The following is a 26,262-nucleotide window of genomic DNA, read 5'->3' as shown; positions in this document are numbered from 1 at the left end:
AAGTGACGGAAAATCCATATTAAGTAACTGAAAAAAATAAAATTTTTCAGAAAAAAAATGCAAATACATTGCCTGGTTGCATACATTCTTAAAAGATAAAAATCAAAGATTATCATAATAAATATAAAAAAATATCCATATTTTTGTCTTAATAATAAAAAAAATTCTTAGAAACAGTATATAAACGTTCCATTTTATTGATTTGATTGTCAAATAATGAATTATAATGACAGGAATCTTAAATAGCCCGTTGAATCATCTATATTATTGCCTATTTTCAAAATGAATTCATTAAAACTAAATGAATGTTTATGAATGAATTTAAATCGATTCTTACGAATGTTGAAATGCCAAAAGCATGTTGATTGAATAATCATTTTCTAGTTTTTTTCTCTAATACCAAATGATAATAATAATAATTTCGATGGTAATAATATCGAGGTTACACACACAATCCCAAGTACAGGTAGATTGATTTCATCCAAATTCAATTCATTTGTTGTTTGGCTGCCAAACATTCAATTTCAAGGTTGTATTGCATACTTACGTACACAAATTGATGTGCTTGATGTTGATCTTCAATCTCTGTCAAATTAAAAACCAAACGTTTCGATAAATCCATTTGTTATAAGTACAAAATCTCTATTTTTTATTCTTTTTTTATACAAATTTGGAAAAACAATTTCAATCTAATTAGTTTGGTTATGATTTTGTTTTTTGTTTGTTATTATTGTTGTTGTTGTCAATAAAATCATTGGAAAAATAACCTGCAATTTTTATTTTCAATAATATGTTTTTATTGATGTTTTCTTCTTTGATTTACCTAGTGTAACTTCTGTATTTGTGAATTGAATTGGTTTAATTTTTTGGAATGATGATAATGAATTATCTTAAACTTGAAATCTTGCCATTAGGAAAAAAACAATTAGGATCATGTGATGATGTATTTATTTGTATATTTTATCGATGTTTATTATTTCGAGGCGTTTATGTTGGTTTATGATAAAATGTAATTATCTAATTATGTAATAATTTTTTTCACTTTTATACCAGTTTTTAGAATTGATGACTTTTTTTACTTTTTTCTTCAAACAAAATCACCATCAGTGAAATTTTTTTTCACATGCATTACTAATTAATGATTTATTTTTTGTTTTCTCGTTTGTCATAGGATCTCGTTATGGTCGCCGTTCGAATTGGTTCAAAATACATTGTCTAATACAGGATCAACAGGAAATGTCTAATCGTATGACCGAACAAGGTTTAAGTTTAACTGGCCAAGGCAAGAATGGATCATCAGATGTTGATATGAAAATTTCTGATACTAAAGAATTTCTTGCCAAATTCAAAGAAAATGAATTACGGAACACATCAGCCGTCGTTAATAATCTCAATGAATTGACAGCTGCTGCTGCAGCGGCTGCTGTTGCACAAAATAATAATAATAATAATTCACATTCGCATCGTATCTCACCACGATTAGCCGCATCACCATCGACGACTAATTCCGAAGGATCATTAGGTCATAGGTCCGTTTCATCTCCATTTCATCCGGGTTTATTTGATTCGGCCAAAATGACGAATCCATTTACGAATCCATATCTACCAGCAGCGGCCGCTGCAGCCGCAGCTGCTGCTGCTCAGCAACAACAACAGCAACAAGCTGTTAATAGTCTTCCTTTTAATGCCAATGATTTTCAAAAAGAATTCAATAATTTAGCCAGTCGTTTTAATCCTGGAACGATACCTTTAGCACCAATATCACCATTATCTCCATTAAATGCAGCCGTTTCTCGTTTATTCTTACAAAACAATAATGCAGCAAGTGCTATGAGTGTTCTGGGCAAACGTTTCTCAGAATTACAAAAACTACAAAATGAACAGCTTTTGTTAAATCAAGCAGCCAGTCGATTTTTGAATCCAACAGCAACAGCTCTTCAACAAGCTGTACTTAAACAACAACCTGGTCTAAATTCCAGTATAGGAACAGTCATACCAAGCCAAAAAGACCTCGTAGAAGAAATGACCAATGGCATTCGGCAATTTTATGGTGATACACCGGAACAAGATGGTCCTATTGATTTATCCATTAAAAAACTAAGTGATTATAGAGAATTATCATTAGCCGCTGCAACAGCAGAATTATTGTCTAAATGTCATACACAAAAAATTCCTGGCGATCATGATTCCGGATTTTCGCCATCAAGTAATGAAGATAATCATAATACATCACCATTAGATCTGACATCAACCACACAGACTAATAATTCAAATATACTCAGTAATAAACGGCCATGTTTATCATCTGTTCGAAGTTCTGGTGGCCGTTCTGCATCAATGATGTTGATCAAAAATAATTGTAATAATAAAAATATTCATAATGATAACAATAGTAAACTGGAAAGATTGTCATTAAAAACGTCTAAATCACATTTGTTAGAAGATAATGAAGATATTGAAGTCGATGAAGATGATGAAGATGATGATGTAGATGTAGCCGATGATTATTGTGATGATGGTGATGATGAAACATCTGATATCGAAGTTCATAATAACGAAAATAATAATGATAACAATGATGATTATGATAATGATATTATGAATGATGATAATGATACACATCTACATCGTAGATTTTCGACAAAAATTTCCAAAAGAATTTCTAATGATTTGAATTCGAATCAACATAACAACAATAACAACAACAGTCAACATAGTCATCGACATGAAATTCCATGTTCACCTTAATTGAATTACAACAATGTCATTCATCTGAAATCATTTCCAATTATTATTTCACTTATCTCTCTACACACACTAACAATTTTTTTCAAATTGTCCAATTGACTCACATTTGTTTTGTTATTTTTTTTTGTGAATGTATCTCATAATCCTATCTATCTTTCTCATTCTCTTTTCTCACACTTTTATCAAAACAAACAACTTATAAATGAAAAATTAATAATAATAATAATTCTTCGAACTATGATTACGAAAATTTACTTAGACTGACATTACAGAATATTGTACACTGACACATTACACACCAAAACAAACTACTACTTGATCATCATCATCATCATCATATTCATCAAACAAATTGATATGAATGAAATCACTATGCAGAAAAATTTGAAAAGCTAATTGATTATTGAAGTCATTCCGAAAATTATTTTGGTTCCAAAAAATTCATATTTTGTTCATTTTATAGCATTTCACGATATTACAATGATAATCAATGTTTTCATCACATCACACCACAACAATTCATTCGGTTTTGATCTTTTTAAAGAAAAATCTTATTTTTCTCACAACGCTAACTTACTTAATTTTTAAACATTTTGTTCATTGTAATCATAATGATAATAATGTTGATGATAAATAAACATTTCAAACAATAATTATTATAATGACGTTTTTCTTTCTTTTCGATCTGAAATTATTCCAACTTCATTAAAATTTTCATTTTTATTATTTCAAAAAATTAGATTTTTTTCAATTAATTTTTTCCTTTTCGACAAAACAAATCACTGTGATGAATCTCTTTTGGCTATCTCTCATTCATTCTTTATTCATTTTGTCAATTTAGGAATTTTCATTCATGATTAACGAATTCATTGATTAAAGTACAAACTATTTTCACATTATCAAAATATAATATATAATCATTGCACAAACACAATTTGGAAATTCATTCATTCTCACTCACTCAAATTCAACATCCGTTGTGAACAATAATTTCTGAATTTCAATATCAATATTGAAATTGATCAATTTTTTTCTTCTTTGTGTTCTTTCAAAAAAAAGAGTTTCTATTACTTGTTATAATTTTTTGTATTTCTTAATTATTCAGATAATAATCATCATCAATTTGTTCATGAAAAATTTATTATTATTATTACAATTACGAATTGGATTCGTAAATCAACCTCAACCACATGATAATAATAAACATTATGGATTTTTTTTTTTAAATCACTGATATAACTTTATTATTATGTAACATAGATGCGCTTAGATCATTTCATACATTCACACACACAAACAAAAATGATGTATACCATTGATCAACAATTCATTTTTGATAATAATAATATTCTCGGCCAATGATCTAAATATATGAAAATAAAGTTTATTTTTTTTATTCAAATACTTTGAAATTATTTATTATTTGAGAAACATTGAACGAAATTGATCATTATTTAAACCGGATTTGCTTACAGCTTCTTGGTTTTGGCTTAATGCTGATGATGATGATTGTGGTGGTTGATGTTCATTTCCGATTTGAAGTTTAACTTTAGATGATCTTGTTCTAAGTAAAGAATGTGGTACCATTGATGTTGGTCCGGGTTTTCGAAATTCTTCATTTGATGAAGGTTTTACTATATGTTTTTGATTAAGATCTTTCGAATCGCTAATAAATGATTTTGTTGGATCACTAATGGCTACTATTAAATTACGACCACATAATTCAAATTCATTTTTTTCCTGTACTGCTTTAGCCGCTGATTCAGCATCTTTCATGTCAATATAAGCTATACCTCTTGATCGACCATCACGACGTGTAACCAAACGAGCACTGATAATTGAATCACGATATTCTGAGAATACTTTATCCAAAAATTCTTCTTCAGTAATTTCTAATGGAATATTCTTGATGAACAATTTATTGTCCTCTTTATTTCGGCCATATTGAAAACTTTTCCGTTTATCCATTTCAGTGATAAATACAGGTCGTTGTCGTATTAACATTCGATCATGTTTTAATGCTTTCTGTACGGAATTTATGTGGTTAAATTCAATATATGCATAACCTTTCGATAAGCCTTTGTAATTTAACACCAATCGAACATCTCGAACTTCACCAAATTGAGAAAAAATTTTCCGTAATTCTTCCTCGTCGACATTAAAATCTAGATTACTAATGAAAATTGTTTCATCACGTTTTGATTCATCTGTTTGGACAGTGACACCATGACGAATTGATTCTTCTGTTTTTTGGCTGATTTTTTTCTTCTTATTTATTGAATGCTCATCTTTTACCAGATTATTATCAGCTTTTCGTTTAGATGTTGTGACATCACATTTGACATGCTTTTGAGATTCGTTTTGTTGTCTTAAACGCTTTTCATTAATTTTTTTGATAATTTTTTCATATTTAATTTTTGATTGTTGAAAAACACTTATATCATCGCCATATGTCCGTTCAACTTTCAACAACCATTCTCCAATCTTTTCTGGAACATCTTTACAAATATTCAATCCCTTCAATGATACTTGACGTACATGTTCAATGTCACCATTCAGTAATTCAAACTGGCCGTAATCAAGCCATGTTTCTGCTTGATGCTTTAATGATGAGGATTTATCCAGAAACTCATTCCAAATTGTACGACCGTTGGTTAAATTTTTTAAAAAATGTGCTTCAATATCTGCATATAGATTATAAATCTGATAACAATAATCAGCATCTTTGTATGACTCTAATTGATCGATGGCCGATCGCAAAGAACTGCGAAGATTTTCAACAGCTTCATAATCATTCCAACCGATTTTATTTGTCAATCTTCGCAAAAAACATAGATATGTTATCCATAAATTTAGATAATATTCGAATGAAACACTTTTCAATGCTCGTTCCAGAATCAAAGATAGTTGTGATTGTAAATCTTTCGAAGATTTTTGTAGGCCAACACGTTCAGCTGCTTCTAAGTAAAGAATCCAAATATTACCATCCCAATAACAATTACGGGTTGCACGTTCATATATCGGAAGAATAATTTCCTCGACAACAAATTTAGAATTACAATATGTCAAATAATCTAGCCAAAGATCAATTTGTAAACAATTGTCAGTGATGGCACGCTCATAAAGGCATTGTGTACGAGCCAAATCATCATCATTCGATTTCACGAATTCCAAATATTCAACATATTCTTGATAATGCGGTGAATCAGAATTTTGCAATTTATTTTCATAGTTTTCCAACAATTTATATTTTTTCAGTGCTTTATTGTACTTAGTTTCGATTTTAGAAAAATCATTTTGCTTGAGATTTATTTTGAATGATTTTTCCACTTCGTTGAGCCATTGCAAAAATTCGAGATAAACTTCTTCTATTCCATTCAATGGTAAGGAAATTTGTCTACAATAAAGCTCATAGATGCGATGCATTTGTTTTTGGAGTAACTCCTGTCGCTTTTGTTCCTCTAATCCATCATTATCTTCAAGTATGGACATTTCAAAATTTCTATACAAGGTCCAAATGGAAGAACCTCGTTTAACATGTAAGCCAGCTTGAGCTAATGCTTTATCAAGTATTTCACGTATGGAATCAATTCCAATTAGGTTTTTTTGTTCGATGGCATAGTTTACAAAATCTTTCCACAGATCAAAATCAATATAATCTGAAACTGCACGTTTGTAGAGATCAATAACGTTTTTACATTGTTCCGGTGTATTCGAAACGGAAATTTCATCTTGAATCCATTCTTTCCAAAGTTTTGGTGATAATGGAAATACTTTGTTCATTTTTTCTCTCGCAGAACGTAGACAATCTAATTGACCATTTTCCCGGTCAACTGAAATCAATCGAATTGCTTCGATCAATTTGACATGCTTGTCATAATCATAAGGATTGTGTGAAAGCTATACGAATAAGATATCAACATTAATCAATGATAACGAATTCCAATTAAATTATCTTACCTCATCTTGTAATTTGTTTATTTCGGCTACAATGAAAGCTTCATCATCCGCATCGCTATCATCTTCCTCACTATCATCCGGATCATCAGACATTTCTTCATCTTCAAAATCATTACAATCTTTTGAATCATTGTCAACACTGTTCGAAATATCATCATCATCATCATCTAATTTAGTAAAATCCATTGTAAATGCAAATGAATTTTCATTAAAATAAAAATTCAAAATAATATCAACAATTCAATTCAATACGAATGACAAGAAAACACATGTAATTCTGTTTTTATTTTCCACAATAGATGTCACTTTCGTCTATGGATTTCCGAAGCCGAATCCCGCGAGGATTCTGCAGAATTATGGCCACACAGGTCTAAATAGATAGATATGTTTATTTATCATTCCGCAATTCTTTTCAATGTATCATTCATACACACATTTTGACTGATGGTGTTCTCAACACCCTCCTCTCAATAGAATTGTTTTGGATTCTTATTATGGAATTATGGAATTCTGGCATTGAAAATTAAAATTTTTAATTTTACATTTTTCCCATCACTTAAATCGTCTGAAACGTTTCTATAGTTTTCCATGACAATCATTCAATCTTTAATGTTTTATCCAACAGAAAACATTTGTTAAACAAGTTCTCAATCATTTTCATATGTGAAATCATTATCATTCTTATCAGAAAAATAATGTTCTGAGAATCGACTTGCTGGGAAAATACTCGATCAACTTTGATATAAATTTTTATTGCAGCTTATATGCCGAAGGACGATAATAATTCGTGAAGAAATCCTTGATTTTTTTATATTTAATGATATCGATAGCTTTAAAAATACAAGAAAGCATCAAATCTTCTTTTTTAATGATAACAATGATAAATATTATTTCAAGAAACCAATAATATCATAGACAATCAATGGCGACCATTATTCGAATGTTATTCATTTTATTTTCCCGTTTATCGTTGACACAAGTATAATATTATTGTTCATCGACCAAATAATGATAACATAATAATATCATGATGGAAACGATCAAAACAATGCATATCAACGACGAATAGAAATCAACTTTTAACATTTGGAACCAAATCTATCTAAAATTAATTCTCTCTCTTCACTAGAAAGATTTAAAAAAAACTGGAAAATGTTTTTCACCAAAAATAAATTGCTTTCATCTATAATATTCACATTACAAATAATCTCAAATTTAAGCCCAATCATTAGTGATGAATTTGTTGTTCATCATGATCGATTGGAAAATGGCGGTAAATATAAATTATTCATTTTTATTCAAATCAATTTTTAATAAATTTGTTTTAATTCTTTATGACTTCACTAGATGTCGAGCATCTAATGCATCGCACTTCCTCATCATCTATTATTGAAGATGATGATGATGAAAATGAATATCCTGATGATCATCATTGTTCTGATGGTCAGTTTCAATGTAAATATTCTCGCGAATGTATTCCAATGGGATGGCTATGTGATGGTGAAGATGATTGTGGCCTTATTCAACATGAGAATAATAGCCAATCAAATGGTATTCAGTTGATGGATACAAGTGATGAAGACCATTATAATTGTCATCGGAGCAATCAGTGTCCACGAAATTATTTTCGTTGTTCCAATCTAATCACTTGCATTAAATTAGAGCAAGTATGTAATTCAGTTTCCGACTGTCCAGATGATTCGGATGAAGCAAAGTTTTGTGAAGATAATAAAAATTCATGTAATCTATTGAAATGTGATCATGGATGTCGACCTTTGCCAAAAGGAGCCGAATGCTTTTGTCCGGACGGTTTTGAATTCAATGAGAACAAATGCGTACCACTTACTCGTTGTATTCACGACGAGCAATGTGATCAATTGTGTTTGGATGCGAACGATACTTTTCATTGCAAATGTATTGAAGGTTATTCACTCGTAAATAATTCTAAATGTATTGCTATCAATGATCCAAAATCTTCACCACTTTTAATGGCTATTAATTTCGAGAATGAAATTCAATTAATAAATCCCGAACAATTGTCTGTCCAATCGAAAATTTCTCTTGAACAACAAAATCAATCTATAATTTCTACTTTTGATTATGATTTTAGTGGTCATTCTATCTGCTATGTACGAAAACGTAACTATGATGAAATTCAACTTTTTCGATTAGGTTTATTACAGACGGTTCATCATGATCAAACTCTAAGTCAGATTGTCTGCAATGATTGGAATGGTGACAAACTTCGCACTAAATTCTTTCATATTAAATCACCATTTCATTCGTCCATATATGTTCGGCAAATCATCTATGATTGGATCGGACACAATTGGTATATGTTGGATTCAATCAATGAATTGATTTTTGTTTCAGATTTTCAATTCAATTATTGTACCAACATAATTGAACATGGTTTGAATAAGCCTAAAATGCTTGCATTAGATCCTACAAATGCTCCCGGACATCTGTTTACTGTGGAATGGGGACCAAACGCTTTACTGAAACGCTTCGATCTCGACGGAACTAACATGAAGATTTTAGTTCAAGAACGCATAGTTTATCCAAGTTTAATATCATTGGATCCAACGAATGACCATATTTATTGGTTTGATTCATATTTGGAAACATTGGAACGTATCTCTTATTGGGGTCAAAATCGAAAAATTTTACTCAAAAGTGATTTGGCAAATCGGATTATTGATTTCGAAGTATTCGAAAAGAAACTTTATTTTTTGATAGCAAAAAATGATACACATTCTTCTGACGAAATGTCATCATCTCTCATGATTATTAATGCTTTCAATTTCAATCACAATGAAATGAATGTCGTGATGAACTTTTCTTCCAAATCTGCAAAAGAATTACGAATTATTCATCGCCAACATCAGCCAATCGTCGCAAAGGCTTCACATCCATGTTCCGTTAGAAATGGTGGCTGTGACCACCTTTGTATAGTGAAATATGACAAAAATTCAATTCCTATTGCGAAATGTCAATGTTCCAGCGGATTTCGTTTGGATCTAACCTCTAACAAATGTTTGTACGATCAATCTAGATTAAAGTTGTTATATGTTCGTGCTCGTCCTGGTTCGGTCAAAGTTTTCTCATTACCGAAATCATGGACACCGGATACTGGCAAAAATATCACCAGTCAACCGATAACTATTTCAACGATGCCATCTACAAGGCCAGTCGCAGTTGAATATGATATTGAAACCGGAACAGTATTTTACTCCAATATTCAGCGTTACGTAATAAATAGTTTTGTAGTCAACGTGTCGAATACTAGCGAAGGTTACCTACGTCAAGCATCAATATTTTTAGATAAAAGTATCATCCGCTGTGAAGGATTGGCTGTGGATTGGATCGGAAGAAATTTATATTGGACTGATAGCGCAATGTTGACCATTAGTGTGGCTAATCTAGATAACAGTACCTTCAGACGAACATTGATTTCGGATGATTTAAATCATCCAAAGTCATTGGTACTTGATCATCATCATGGATGGATGTTCTGGACAGATTGGTCATTCAATTTGAATCATTCAGGAAGAATTGAACGATCATTAATGAATGGTGAAGAACGATCAATCATCGTAAAAGAAGATCTCACCTATCCAAATGGTCTGACAATCAATGAGAAATACATTTATTGGTGCGATTCATACTTTAAGCGTTTGGAACGTGCTGATCTTGATGGAAGCAATCGCAAAGTATAATTTTTTATTTAAAATTTCTTTCTAAACAAAATTACTCTATTATCAGCTTATTTATGCAGGACCTGATCTTGGATCACCTTACAGTGTGGCTTATTTTCGTGATCATCTTTACTGGACTGATTATCGTCAAGGAGTAATAAAAAGTCTTCATTTGTCGGATCCGAACAAAGTGAAAATTGTTGTAATTGATAATCCCCCTCTTTATGATATCAAATTCATCGATTTTGATCAGCGAGCTCCAAATAATAAATGTCATAATGCAAAATGTGAACATCTTTGTTTGATCGGAATCGGTCAGCAAGCTCAATGTTATTGTTCGGACGGTTTTCAACTATCATCATCAGATTTTCGAAGTTGTATTGCTTTGACAAATTACACTAAACCTTCTTTATGTAAAAAAGGAGAATTCGAATGCCGAAATGTATCACAATGTATTGATAATCGTCATGTTTGTGATGGTGATGTTGATTGTCTTGATGGTTCGGATGAAGACACAAGCGTTGGAAGTATTTGTGAAAAACTAAATTGTCATGAGGACTATTTCCGTTGCGATAAAAATCGTTGCGTGATGCCACATTGGGTTTGTGATGGTCAAAGAGATTGTCTAGATGGAACAGATGAAATGCAATTTGAAAATTGTACTAAAGTAATCTGTGGTCCAATGTTTTTCAAATGCAACAGTACTGGCCGATGCATTCCACGTAATTGGGTTTGTGATTCGGATTTTGATTGCGGTGCTGATGATCATTCGGATGAAGAAGACAATTGTAGTAAGTTAACATCAAGATGATTTATTTCAATAATTTTATCATTTTTTATAGGCTATAGGAAATGCGATGAATCGATTGAATTTCGTTGCCGAAACGGTCGTTGCATATCTTATGAATTTATGTGTAATGGCGATGATGATTGTAAAGATGGATCGGATGAATCAGATTGTAAAAAATCAATACAATCTAATTCCAATAAATGTTTGGAACGAAATTCCAATCAAACGCATTTTGTTTGCGATTCAAATACTAAATGTTTACCACTGTTTTTACGCTGCAAGTAAGTTTTTTTTGGCTTTATTCAAAGACATGATCTAATCTTTGGTATTCAACTTATAGCGGTATAATCGACTGTATAGACAGTAGTGATGAAAAAAATTGCTTACACACCTCACTAAATCATACGAAATTGATGAAACAATCTCATTTACGATGCAATCATCGCAAAGAATTTCAATGTGAAACAACCGGAAATTGCATCTCGCTGGAATTGCGTTGTAATGGTTCACCGGATTGTACAGATTATTCGGATGAATTCAATTGTACGAAATTGAATTGTCGATCTGGAGAAATTCCATGTTTACCATTGATGCAATGTTTCAATCATCATGTTAGATGTGACAATGTACAAGATTGTCCGGATGGTTCCGACGAATACGATTGTTTTGAAGACACATCAATTCTTTCGCAATCATGTCATCATCCAAATCGTACATGCATGGATCGCTCCACTAATCGTACAATTTGTTTGGATATATCCAAATTTTGTGACAATCATCCCGATTGCCTTGATGGATCAGATGAAGGTGACCTATGTTCGGATGATTTTTGTTTCATGTCAGATCCTATTTGCAAAGGACATTGTAAAAATGTTCCTTATGAACCTGGATATATATGTTACTGTCCACTCAATCTGTCATTGGCTGTCGATGGTGTAAGCTGTACAGATGTTCATCCATGTGAACAATGGGCTGTTTGTTCACAATTATGTCTACCAACATCAAATTTTTCATCTTCAACTAGTCAACGAGGATATAAATGTGAATGTATTGATGGTTATTTTCTCGATCCTAAAGATAATTTCACTTGCAAAAGCACATTATTGTCATCTCCCATTCTTTTGTTCTCCAATCGGAATCAAATTCGTTCTATTAATTTGCAAACAAATTCAGCCAACCTCCTTCTTTCTGGTTTGAAAAATTCAATAGCTTTGGATTATCTATATGATACTGATCAAATATTTATATTTTGGTCCGACGTGATTGACGACCGTTTATATCGAGGGGAATTAGTACAATCAGCTATCACCAACATTGAAGCAATTATTGAAGGAAGTTTAAGTTTTGCCGAAGGTCTTGCTGTTGATTGGTTGGCGCATAATTTGTATTGGGTAGATTCAAATTTTCATCAGATCGAAGTTGCTCATATGGATGGTTCTTTTCGCAAAACTCTTCTCACCGAACATTTGTCGAATCCACGAGCCATTGCTTTAGATCCGAATCGGTTCGTTATGTTCTGGACAGATTGGGATTCTAGCTTACCCAGAATAGAATCAGCTTCTATGGACGGTACATCACAACATATCGTAATTCAAGTTGAACCTGGATCATGGCCCAACGGCATAACATTGGATTTTGTTTTGCAACGAATCTATTGGATTGATGCTAAAACTGATACGTTGAGTACTGTTCGTTATGATGGCAAAGATTTTCGTAATATTCTTGTGGGTAATGATTTTCTTACTCATCCATTCGCAATGTCACTGTATGAAAATTATGCCTATTGGAGTGATTGGCGTACAAATTCATTGGTACGGGTCAACAAATGGAATGGAACAAAAGTTGAAGTCATTGCTCGAACATTTTCTCAGCCATTCGATGTCAAAATTCTCCATCCTAGCCGCCAGCCTAAACTGATCAACTTTACTCGATGTATGGTTGATAATGGTGGATGTTCACATCTTTGTTTATTATCGAGTACTGCACCCGATAATTTTGCCTGTGATTGTCCCCTTGCCATGCGTTTGGGACCAGATTCGCGAAACTGTATCTTTAATGATGCTTTTCTTATGATATCAAAGCAGAACGATGTTCGCGGCATCGATTTGATTCGACCAAATTATTTCATTCTTCCACCTATTTCTCTTCCCAAAGTTGTTCATCCAATCCAGTTAGATTATGTGGCACGAAACAAACACATTTATTGGGCCGACCTTTTATCAAATGAAATCAAGCGATTCTCCTTGTTGAATGGAACCATTAAAAATATAATCGATACTGTTATTCAACATCCTCAAACGTTTGGAATCGATTGGATAGCGGAAAACATATTTATCATATCAAAACCTGATCGAGATTCATTCATTTCACCATCCATGTTTTCCGGTGATGATTATAATGATGAATATGAAATTATCTATGAAGATGATTCTGAAGATTCGCCCACTATGCATAGAGCGAGACGAGATTTCAACAATCATCGAAATAGGCAAAGAGTTTCTAAGCTTTTTGTCTGCAATCTTGAGGGCGAATTCATCACCGAAATCATACCTGAAAAATATTTTGAAAATCCTCAATCTTTAGCTGTTGATCCACTAAATGCATTTCTTTATTGGTCGGAATATTCGCTTGAAGAAATTTCCGGACCAAATGAGACTAAAAAATTCACTCATAGAACAAAATTGGTGCGTTCACGTATGGACGGAACAGAATTATTTATATTGGCGGATAGTAATAATCCTCAATCATCATTATTAAATAAATCAACCAGTCTAATCTTGGATCTTTATCTTAATTGCTCTAGACTATATTGGGTTAATTTAGGATCACGATCAATACAATTCATGGATTTGAACAACCAAGAAATTAAAACAATTTTTATGGTCAAACTAGATGATGATCCATTCCCGACATCAGTGACAATTTTTGGCTCTAAATTATTTGCTTTTTTTCATCATGATGGAAATATTCAAACAATGGACAAAACTCTCGGTATCGATCAACACATGTTCCTAAACGATACTGAAGATTTATTTAGCATTCGTATTTATGATGCTGAAGTGCAAAATCGTATGGATCAAAATTTGTGTTCAAAAGCCCGTGGTGGATGTTCACATCTTTGCGTAATGATTACAAATGATAAACGAAAATGTCTTTGTACTATTGGTTTTCGAATAAATCCTACTGATGATACCAAGTGCATTGGTGAGCAAGTATTCTTAATGTATTCATGGAATTGGGGTATTAAAGGAATACCGATAACACCAATAAATGACACTGAACCATTGAATCAGCAATATGAAAAAAAGAAAAATTCAAGCAAAGAATTCTCTTTATTACCTCCAATATCGTCCGTCATGTTGGCATCTTCGATTGATTTTGATTCAGCCAATGAGATGCTTTATTGGGCCGATTCGGATGAAGGATCCATTTCAAGACTTGCTCGTGATACATCTTCATATTATCGTTTGATAAACAATCTTGACAAATTAATCGATTTTGCCCTCGATTGGAATGCATACAATCTATATTGGATTGAAGAGCAATACGGATTGATTGAAGTGATAAAAGTAAATGGAAGTGAAAGCCGATTGGTTATTGTTTCACAAGATATAATCAAACCAACATCATTGGCCGTTCATCCAGGTCTTGGTTTTCTTCTATGGTCAGACGTAGGTCATAATGATTCTGTACGTATCGAACGTTCGCTCTTGGATGGTTCAAATCGTATAACATTGTATTCAAATGATAAAAATCATTCCATCAATGATTTAGCTGTAGACATCATTGCTAACCAATTATATTTTGCTGATCTTTCTGATCAAACCATTGTGCAATTATCGTTGACAGAGCATACAGTCGGTAAAATACCCAAAGCTAACATTGTATTGAGTAATATTCGTAGCCCAATCTCAATTTCTGTTTATGATCGGTTCTTATATTGGGCTGATACGAATTTCTATGGCGGTTCAATTCTTGCTATTCGCACTGATAAATTTATCAATGATGCCAATTTAACAATGTCAACCAAACTTACTGGTGTCACTTTATTAGACATGAACATTGGTGACAACATCAAAGACATTATGGTCTATTATCGTCGACCAATTTATCCACGTAATGCTTGTGCACATAAAAATGGTGGTTGTCAGGATTTTTGTTTCTATCTTGGTGGCGATCGTGGTCATCATTGTTCATGTTCATATGGATATGTTTCGCCCATCGATAATCGATCATGTCTCGAATATGATACATTCTTGATTTATTCACGTATCAATCAAATTGATTCAATTCGTATAACACAATCAAACAAACATAATTTTACATCAACTCAACATTCATATTCATCCAAATTTATTGATCATCTGGAACCAAATGTAGCAAACGCTCCCTACCGTCCTATTATTCATGCTAACATCAGAAACGTCATTGGACTTACCTATGATTATGCACGACGAAGAATTATTTACACTGATATTCAACGAGGAACAATCAACTGGTGCTATTTCAATGGATCTGAGCATCAAATTCTTTTGGATAAACAAGGTCCAATCGAAGGAATTGTTTATGAACCAGTTTCGAAATTTCTTTATTGGACCTCAAATTTTGATTCTTCAGTTGCTAAATTAAATTTAACTATCGTTCCTGAATCGATGGGCAGCAAATCTAAACAACCAGCTATGAATGGAAGTTTAGTGATTAGAATTATTAAACTCACATCAGAAGATCGATTGAGAGGAATTGCCATCGATCACTGCCGTCAACTAGTTTATTGGACGAATTGGAATGCTAAAAACCCAAGTATTCAACGTTCACATGTTTCTGGTTTTGGTCAACAATCCATTATTAACGATGGAATTCGTATGCCAAATTCATTGGTCATTGATCAGCCTCAAAAACATTTCTATTGGGCTGATGCCCGTTTCAATAAAATTGAAAAATGTGATCTCGATGCTATCCAATGTGTCGTGTTACTTCGACAAACTGTTCAACATCCGTTTGGTTTAGCTATTCATGATGAGCATCTTTATTGGACCGATTGGGCAGCTCATTCAGTATTTCGATGCGATAAATATTCGGGAGCAGATGTTGTTACCCTTAGGCGAAACATCATAAGACCTATGGGTTTAGTTGTCATTTCACCCTATCATCAAAATTCTTTGGACAATTATTGTAATGCATCCGCTCAGCCATACGATCCATGTCTTTTATCCAATGGTGGTTGTGAAGATATTTGTACAGCAAAAAATCTCACTACAATTTCTATACCTGAATGTTCTTGCTTCGAAGGTCGAATTATGAGTCGCGATGGGCGACGTTGTCATTCAGTAAATTCTTCATGTTCTTCAGATCATGGTTTATTTGAATGTAAAAAAATGGGTCTTTGTATACCTTTTGAATTAACTTGTGATGGTGTTCCCAATTGTCCACAAGATCATTCTGATGAAGATCCTTCTTATTGTACAAATAGAACTTGCCCACAAAATTATCATCAATGTTCGAATAATCTTTGTATAATGACATCGAAAATTTGTGATGGCACTATCAATTGTCCGGATGCTAGTGATGAAAAACATTGCGATTGTCGACAACAAGGCAAATTTAAATGCAACAATGGTATTTGTATATCTGAGGTTTTCCGATGTAATTATGCTCCTGAATGTCTTGATGGTTCGGATGAATTTGATTGTCCTAAGCCAAACTGTACGAAAGATGATATAACTAATGAGCCAATGATCAATTGTTTACGTACAACCGCTTGTATTTCACCCAAATGGATATGTGACGGTCAAAATGATTGTTGGGATAATTCGGATGAAGCAAATTGTTTTTCCAACTTCAACAAAACGATTTCTCATTTAATTCAACGACCACAGCATAAACATCGACAGCCGAATGAAACTATAGAAACGGCAATCTCTGTTGATTCAAACTCCACAACAAAGCATGATGATGATTCCTGTGCTGAAGATCAAATACGTTGTAATAGTAGTGAATGCATTTCAATCATTTGGAGTTGTGATGGAAACAAAGACTGTTTGGATGGTTCAGATGAATCACCTGAATTTTGTCGACATAATATTTGTCCTGAAGAAAGATACTTTCGTTGTCAAACCACCGGTAAATGCATACCGTTACAATGGGTTTGTGACGGTGAACAAGATTGTTTTGATGGATCGGATGAATTAATGTATCCGAATAAAACTTTATGTTCATCAAATATTACTAAAACATCCAATCATGATAGTGGTGTCATGCATCGAATCTGTAATCACAATGAATTTCAATGTCATAATTTTCATTGCATTCATAGTAAATTCCTTTGTGATGGTCAACATGATTGTAGCGATGGATCCGATGAAGCAATAGAATTTTGTCAACGACAGACACCATCAAAACCGAAATTATGTTCACCAAATGAATATCGTTGTACGATAAAACATAAATGCATACCACGTTCATGGATTTGTAATGGAATTCAAGATTGTGCTGGTGGTGATGATGAAGCTGTGAAACTTTGTGCTAAATCATCCAATGACAATTCTTCAATTTTAACCATAGATGGATCATCATTGCGATGTAAAGACGGACAGTTTACCTGTAATAATGGTGTATGCATTGATTTCAATCATATTTGCAATGGCGATAATGATTGTGGAGATTTTTCCGATGAAAATCAATGCAATATTAATGAATGTGAAAGTAATCTTGTTTGTGCACAAAAATGTGAAGATATGCCTATCGGATATCGTTGTAGTTGTTACGATGGTTTTGAACCTCAAGACGGTGGTCGTGTTTGCCGTGATATAAATGAATGTGAACAAAATGTTTGCTCACAAATTTGTCGTAATACAATCGGTTCCTATGTTTGCTATTGCGCCGAAGGATATGTTTTAGATTCTGATCATGTCACTTGTCGAAGTATATCATCAAAAGAAACACATTTATTAATCAATACACATGATGGTATTTATCAATTAAAACCTGTCGATAAACAACGTCAACGTAAAGATGTCCGTATATTGCTTGGTGGCCTTAATAACGCTGTAGCTTTGGATTTTGATTGGGAAAGTGAATGTGTGTATTGGTCCGAAATAACTGTTGTATCAGCCTATATCAAAAAATCATGTCGATTGAAAGCCTATAATCTGACCGAGGATGGTCAAAAAATTTCTTCTAATTCAAACAATATTATTGCAAAAGTTGAAATTTTACATTCGAACACTCTTCAAAGTCCAGATGGAATCGCCGTAGATTGGATTGGTCGAAATCTTTATTGGTGCGATAAAGGTAAATCAACAATAGAAGTTTCCAAATTGGATGGCAAATTTCGTCGAATTCTCATTCGACGTCAACTTGAAGAACCACGTGCTATTGCGTTAAATCCATTAGAAGGATTAATGTTCTGGTCCGATTGGGGTGAACGACCATATATTGGTCGCGCATCAATGGATGGCAGTCAACAGCAAATTATCATTGAAGAAAGTCTTGGCTGGCCTAATGCTTTGACTATTGATTTCATACGTCGAAAACTTTATTTTGCCGATACGCGGGAAGATTATATAGGTATGGTTGATTTCGATGGCCAAAATCGTTTGATAATTGTTGATCAGAAAACCCGTTATACGGGACATATTTCCGGTATGTCTTATTTTGAATCACGACTCTATTGGACCGATTCACATTCAAGTTCAGTAATCTCGTGCCCTGCATTGAATTGTTCTTATGAAAATTTTGTACAACAAATGACTTTTCACCGACCAATGGATATTAAAGTATGGCATCCGGATCGTCAGCCCTCGTTATCGCGAAATATGAAAAATCCCTGCAATTCATTCGATGTTAACAATCAGACGGGCAAATGTTTAGCATTGTGTTTGCTCAAATCACATAAAAGTAAATTATCAGGCACATGTACATGTCCAGATAATTATATTCTCAATGAAGATCAATATTCATGTCGTAGTAATTGTTCATATTCTGAATTTGTTTGCAACAATACCTACAAATGTATTCCATTTTGGTGGAAATGTGATACGCAAGATGATTGTGGCGATGAATCGGATGAACCCGATGATTGTCCACCTTTTCATTGTAATCCTGGTCAATTTCAATGTCAAAATCATCCAGAATGTATTTTACCGCAACAGATTTGTGATGGAGTTTCAAATTGTGCCGATGGTTCTGATGAAAAAAATTGTGAACAACATGTTTGCATGCCAAATCAATTCAAATGTCCTACATTCAACAACATAACTTCATATTGCATCTCAGCTACTAATCGTTGTGATGGCATTAATGATTGTTCGAATGGTGAAGATGAAATTAATTGTGGTTGTCCGAAAACGGCGTTCAGATGTTTGAATAAGAAATGTATCTCTAAAGAATGGGAATGTGATGGTGAAGATGATTGTGGAGATGGATCAGATGAATACGAAGCTTGTACTCAACGTTCTTGTGGTCCTCTACATTTTCGTTGTGATTCTGGTCGTTGTATTCCTTATAATTGGAAATGTGATGGTGAACCCGATTGTCCAACACATCAAGATGAATTGTATTGCGAAAATGATGGAAATAAAAATTCATCATTAGTTTGTGATGAAAATCATTTTCATTGTGACAACAATCATTGTATTCAAATGTTTTATCATTGCGATTGGGATGATGATTGTGGTGATGGATCAGATGAGCGTAATTGTACGCTGCCAAAATGTCAACCGGATGAATTTCAATGTGATAAAGGCTATAAATGTATCAGAAATGAATTAAGGTGTAACGGCGAGCCGAATTGCGCCGATCAATCCGATGAAATTGATTGTCATTATGAATGTGATGAAGAAAATCATTTTCTTTGTCCCAACAGTACAATTTGCATACTGCCCGAATGGAAATGCGATGGCGATCATGATTGTTTTGATGGATCGGATGAGCTTAATTGTAGTAATAAATGTTCAGCCAAAGATTTTACATGTAACAATCAACAATGCATCTATGGGCCATGGCGTTGTGATGGTGAAAAAGATTGCCTTGATGGTAGTGATGAAGATCTTGGATCTATGTTCTCGATTGGCTTGTCCAGTGAATCGTTTTCGTTGTACAAATGGAATTTGCATATCAAAACTTAGACTTTGCGATGGCAGCGATAATTGTGGTGATGGTTCTGATGAAATTCCCGAAGTTTGCAATGAAATTAAACGTGAATGTTTATTGAGCACAAGCATTAATTCCGATCATCGAAATCGATTCCTATGTTTGAATAATAAACAATGTATCGATATCTCCCTTCACTGTAATGGCATCGATGATTGTGGTGATGGCTCAGATGAGCTTAATTGCGAAGATGTGAACATTGTAGACAAACCAATTCCAGATAAAAATGTTACAATTGTAGCCACAACTTTTCATGTCCATCAAGAAAATTGTCCATTCGGATTGTGTTCACAAACTTGTGTATCTAAAATTAAACACTTTCATCATACATCTAATCATACGGAAAAACAATTTCATCATCATTTTATGTGCACGTGTTCCGATGGCTATATTCGATTATCCATGCTGAATGCTGGTAATAATGATAATTCTTCCTTATCATCATCATCATCAGTTAATCAATTAAGCACATGTCAAGCTAATGGTCGACAAGCTGCATTACTGGTTTCCTCTGATTCCGGATTTCGTGTCATAAATCCTTACAAAAATATAGTTCAAGAATTATACAATTTATTTGCATTTTCATCACCAATGGATCTTAATCTAACTTTATCGCTTAATCGAACGTTTATTAGTCGCATCGAATCGTTTGATATTTTCTATGATTCAAATATATCTAGTATTTTTTGGACTAATCCACATAAGAAAAGCTTATATCGAATTGATCTATCTTTTGCAGATCAAATGTTCAATTTCAATTCTGAACATCATTATTCACCGAGTCCATCGTCTTCATCATCCAACTTAAACATAAGCGATCCAATCGCCATAGTCGATAATATAGATAATCCTCGAGGCATAGCAGTTGATTGGGTTGGACGTTATGTCTATTGGATTGATTCATCGATTCCGGCTATAATCCTAACAACTTTTGATGGTGATAAGCGAAAAACTTTGATCTCTTCACAACCACTTGAACAACCTTATGATTTAATTGTCGATCCGAAAAATTGTCTCATTTTCTGGTCAGATTGGAGCCACACAAGTACTATTAAGATTGGCCGTGCACAACTTGATGGGTCATCATTTCGGCCATTGGTTAGTAATGATATTGAATGGCCACTTGGTTTGGCATTGGATTTCGAGGCTGGACGACTATATTATACAGATCCTAAAACATCAATTATAGAAACTATTCGTATCGATGGAAGTGATCGAAGACAAATCTATTCGTTACATCGTTTCCAGCATAAACCATATCGAATCGATATTTGGGAAGATTATCTCTATGTTAGCACATTACCGAATCATCAGATATTGAAACTAAACAAATTTGGTAATCATAAATTTACATCATTGGTTCGAAATATACCAAAACTGAATGATTTGGTCATCGTTCATGAATGGAAACAGAAGAAAAATTTTACTTATCCATGTCAAGCAAATCCATGTCGTTCGCAAAGCAGTTTTCTTTGCATCGCACAAACACCACAAAATGCCATTTGTGTTTGTCCCGATGGTTTTCGAAAAATATTATCCATTAAGAATGAAGCTGAATGTATTCAAGTGCCGACAACGATTGATCAAAATTCGAGAAAAAATGAAGATTTAACCAGAACACAATGTCCATGTTTAAATGGTGGTCGATGTCGTTATCATCCAAAAGATGATAGCCTTTTTTGTGAATGTACACCTTTGTATGATGGAATACAATGTGAGCATTTTCGTTGCGCTGGTTATTGTCAAAATCATGGCTTGTGTTATATTGATATGTCTGATATGACTTCTATATATCAGGAAAGAAGCCTGCAATCAACGGAATCAATAAACACCGGCAAACTTCGTTGTATGTGTCCATTCGGATGGAAAGGCGATCGTTGTGAGATTGAAATGAAAAGTTGTAATAAAGATTATTGTTTAAATCATGGTGAATGTCTGGACAATTATTCTGATAGTTCGATTCGTTGTGATTGTCCATCTGGCTTTTTTGGCGAACAATGTGAAATATGTGGCAATTTATTCTGTAAAAATGATGGTCATTGTTTGATAAATAATTCGACAAATATTGCCAAATGTCACTGTCCTCCCGGTAATTGTTCACTATGATATATAATGTAATAAAATTATTTTAATGTTTTTTTCTCTCATAAGGTTTTGCTGGAAAACATTGTGAATTGCATCTTTGTTCTAAACAATATTGCAACAATCATGGAGTCTGCTATATTGATCGTCAGACAGAAAATATTCGAAATTTTGATGAAACAAGTATTCGATTCCGTTGTCAATGTGATTCGGAGTTTTCTGGTGAGCATTGTGAAATTCACTCAACTCAAGATAATAATACGGTTGCATCATCCACAATCGCAACAATCATTACTAAAACATGTCATGATCTCAAATGTTTGAATGGAGGTACTTGCCATCAAAGTTCTTCACTTCATCAACCAACTTGCATTTGTGCCTATGGATTCACTGGATTTCGATGCGAGCAAACAACCGAAAATAGGATTTCTAAGCCAAGTGAAAATGATTCAAATTCTGAATCGAAAATCGAAAATATTAAATTTCCTATAAAAACTGAATCAAATATCAAATCATCTGGTCAATCAACTTTATACATTGTTATTTATACCGTATTCATTATATTAGGTATTGTTCTATTCAGTTTCTGTTTGGTTCGATTACAATATTCTTTAAGGAAAAAGATGCAAAGGTAGGTTTTTAAATGTTTGAAAAATTTTCTCAATTGTGTTCATCAAAAATCATGTTCTTTTTTTCAAATAGTGAACTGGCATTTCAACATCGTCGTATTCATGAAAATAATCTTTCCATTGATGTGCCAAATGTTGAAATAATGAACCCGGTATTTAGTATGAACAATTTAACACCAACTGAATTATCAACAACTACGGATACCCCAACAACATCGGTGGTTGAAGTATTGATCACTGGCAACAATCCAGCTACATCATCTGAAAATCATCACATCCTTGATGATGATTTTGATAAAGATGAAATGATTGTCGATTATATGAATACCAATTTTTCGAATCCAATTTATGAATATAAAAAGATAATCATCGATAATAACAAAACTGATAACCTAGAGGAAACGGAAAATTTATTGGATAATTCTTGAAAACAAAAAAATGCCATTTAATTATTTATTCAAATTTAAATTTATTTTTTTTGTGTTTTATTTCGGTTTTGTTTTTGTACATACGCTTAATTTGTGATATTTTTTCCATTTTTTTCATTTTTTCTATAAAAATACTCATTCAATAAATAAAAAGACCATAAATTGGCATCTAACATCATTATTCATTGATTTGAACAAATAAACAAATAAAAAATAAAATCTTTATCATCTTGTGTCCAAGATCAAGATCCAATTATATTGAACGAAAAAAAGGAAAAATATTTTCGGTTCCCAATTTGTCTTCATATTTTACTGCTGCGAATCAGGAATTTTTTTCCTTGACATGCCATATATACATGAAGCATCATTTATTGAGAGTCTTTGAGGCCGACACTTGTTTTTTTTTGATGACTGAGTGAATACTTTCCAACAATATTATATTCTGCTTCTTGTCTTCTTGATGTTTCTGTTGTTTTTTCTATTGTGTTGTTTTTCCCAATTTTTTTTGCTTTTGCTTGATTTTTTTCGTATATATGTAAATCCGGGTTGTTGTTGATTAATTTGACTGGCTGACTGACTGACTGACTGACTGAATAAAAGAATGAATGAATGAAAAAATGACTGAATGAACTAGCTTTTACATTCAATCTTCTTCATTCGAAAATAAATTTGGCTAACATACCTGATGATCATAATGGTAATATATGGACATGAAATTTTTTTCTTATATCAAAAGACTAGACTAGCTAGGATAGAATCATTATGGTTTTTTCTCTCTTTGCACACACTGATTCTTCATTGATCTACTTGTGCGTGTGTGAGTGAATTTTTGTTTTTTTGTTCGGATTCTTTTTTTTATATTTTCACTTTGATTCGAAGTAATCAAAATTTTTTGTTACCAACATGGTCAACAATTTAACAGCAGAAAAAAATGATCAAAAACAATAATGAATGAATGAAAGAAGACCGAATCCTATTCGATAAAGTCTTTGAATTTCTTGAGTTATGAATATAATATTTTTTATTATTATCAAATATAAGCTCGATTGAGTAATTGGGAAAGAAAGAGAAAAAAAAGCGAAAATGTAACAAGTCAATTTAGACGCGGCAATCTTTTTTCAATGGGCATCATTTAATATAATGTTTGACTTTACTCTCTTCTAATCTTTTTTATCATAATAGTATCAATCAAATCATGTAAATGATGATAATACAGTCTAGCCATTGCTTTGATTTTTTTTAAATATCTGATTATTTGATTATTTGAGTTTTTCGCAACTTTCGTATGAATAATAATTCTATTTTAAAAAAATCAATACATTGTGTACATTCATTCAATGTATATTCAATTTCTAAAGCGATTTTCTCTTGATTTGGTGATTACAATTTGTTTAAATTTTTGATGTGTTAAAAAACTATTAAAATTCAAGAGAAATATTTTCTTCATATTATTACTTAATACTAATACTACTCTTATTACCAGGTATATGATCTAATTAATTAATTACCTGAAGGAAAATAAGATAAAGAAATTTTTTTTACCAAAGTCATTGATGTGAAAGAAAAGATGAATTATCCGTTTTTTTTGTTTCAATTATAAAAATTCTAATTATAAAAATAATTTAAGTAAGTGAATAAAGCACAAATCACACTGATACACACTAATGTGTAAATCTATTTATCATAATCATCATTATTATAATTTTTATTGAATATCCAGGTCAAAGATTTGTTTTCAAAAAAAAATTCCTACTTTCTTTATATGATAAGAATGATTTTTTTTCTATCTCATTTCTGAATGACAGCAGTTATTATTTGCTATTTATCTGTCTGTCTACCTGTCTTGTTTGATTATTGTCACATTTCTAAAATTTGGTAACATGGTTTCTATATTTATTTACACACAGACACACTCACAAACATACATATACTGGTGTTTCATTGTTTTTCTTAATTTATTATTATTTTTTTTTGTGATCACCTAGAATGTAGGACAATTACATATCAAATGAATTGATAATCATGATGATGATAATAAAAATAAAAGAAGAAAAAAAAATGATTATGACAATCATTATAATGGATCATAGTTTGATCATTTTGGAAACAACAATTATTTATTCATAGTCAACAAATTTTACCATTTTAATTCATTTTGAATGATCTTTGTTGCGGATATAATGATTATTTCTTCTGAATATTAAAAAAATTGTATTTTGAAATCTTTTTATTTTCAGACAATTCAAATCAAAAATAAATAAATAGAGAAAAAAAGATTAAGATTTCGATTAAGTCAATCTATTTCAATGCACACAATTCCTCCTTATTATTTTTGATTGATACTGATCATTTATTTAATGATATAATAATGATGAGGAAAGAATTTTTTTTCATTGGTATAATTAATCAAGATTGAAAAACAAAAATTCAAATGTAAAAAAAACATTTATTTGTCGGTTAATGAAGACAATTTTTTCCCAATCAAAAGTAAAATTATTGTCGTCATTGTTGGCTGTTTAAAGTTGTTTGTGTTGACCATTGTAATTTGAACATTGTAGTTTGGACTCATTGAAAAGAAGAAAAAAAAATTATTTCATTCTTCTTTTCTTTCAGGATTTAATTTCAAATTCATCTATTTTTTCCATTGTCTATGATACTTTATTAATTACTTTTTCTTAATTTTTGTTGTTGCTTTAGTTTTCCAAAAAGATATATAATTAATAATAATTATTTTCATCAAACGAACAAAAAAAAAAATTCTAGCATAAAAAAAATCT

At 32.2% G+C, this 26,262-nt stretch overlaps 3 protein-coding genes across 5 annotated transcripts in view; 2 read left to right on the top strand and 1 right to left on the bottom strand.

The window, feature by feature from the left end:
* LOC113791965 (uncharacterized) overlaps nt 1-4,150 on the top strand; it is a 49,777-nt gene extending 45,627 nt beyond the window's left edge. For 2 of the 3 annotated variants that reach the window (XM_075823342.1, XM_027341821.2), the window contains one exon: nt 1,172-4,150. In XM_075823342.1, coding sequence (XP_075679457.1) covers nt 1,172-2,748 — 1,577 coding nt within the window. In that variant the 3' untranslated portion in view covers nt 2,749-4,150. Of the gene's footprint in view, nt 1-862; nt 1,010-1,171 lie in introns of those variants that run through there. The other variant, XM_075823343.1, reaches the window with a different exon arrangement.
* LOC113791964 (spliceosome associated factor 3, U4/U6 recycling protein-like) lies at nt 4,113-6,995 on the bottom strand. The gene is made up of 2 exons (XM_027341818.2): nt 6,709-6,995; nt 4,113-6,648 (listed from the first exon to the last, which is right to left on the bottom strand). Exons 1-2 carry the CDS (start codon nt 6,892-6,894, stop codon nt 4,168-4,170), a joined length of 2,667 nt encoding a protein of 888 aa, XP_027197619.2. The 5' UTR covers nt 6,895-6,995; the 3' UTR covers nt 4,113-4,167.
* Nucleotides 6,996-7,230: 235 nt separating this feature from the next.
* On the top strand, nt 7,231-23,664 carry LRP1 (LDL receptor protein 1). The gene is given in 8 exon segments (XM_027341817.2): nt 7,231-7,981; nt 8,056-10,421; nt 10,474-11,197; nt 11,249-11,477; nt 11,537-20,246; nt 20,248-22,435; nt 22,498-23,059; nt 23,131-23,664. Coding segments are annotated over 8 exon segments (15,255 nt in total). The 5' UTR covers nt 7,231-7,860; the 3' UTR covers nt 23,486-23,664.
* The last annotated feature ends 2,598 nt before the right edge of the window (nt 23,665-26,262 follow it).

This window comes from Dermatophagoides pteronyssinus, unplaced genomic scaffold, assembly GCF_027571235.1.
Source record: "Dermatophagoides pteronyssinus isolate colony J.1.1.1.1 unplaced genomic scaffold, Derpt_VIB-CSIC_2022.12 sq0026, whole genome shotgun sequence".
Classification (NCBI taxonomy): Eukaryota; Metazoa; Arthropoda; class Arachnida; order Sarcoptiformes; family Pyroglyphidae; genus Dermatophagoides; species Dermatophagoides pteronyssinus.
The sequence above is the reverse complement of the archived record's forward strand: the minus strand, read 5'-3'. Positions and strand labels throughout refer to the sequence as shown.

Excerpts from the sequence above, each read along its gene's own strand:
- LOC113791964 (XM_027341818.2), bottom strand. The coding sequence starts at position 6,894 with ATGGATTTTACTAAATTAGATGATGATGATGATGATATTTCGAACAGT. Across the intron at positions 6,649-6,708 it reads TAAACAAATTACAAGATGAG|CTTTCACACAATCCTTATGA; the intron begins GTAAGATAATTT and ends TTATTCGTATAG.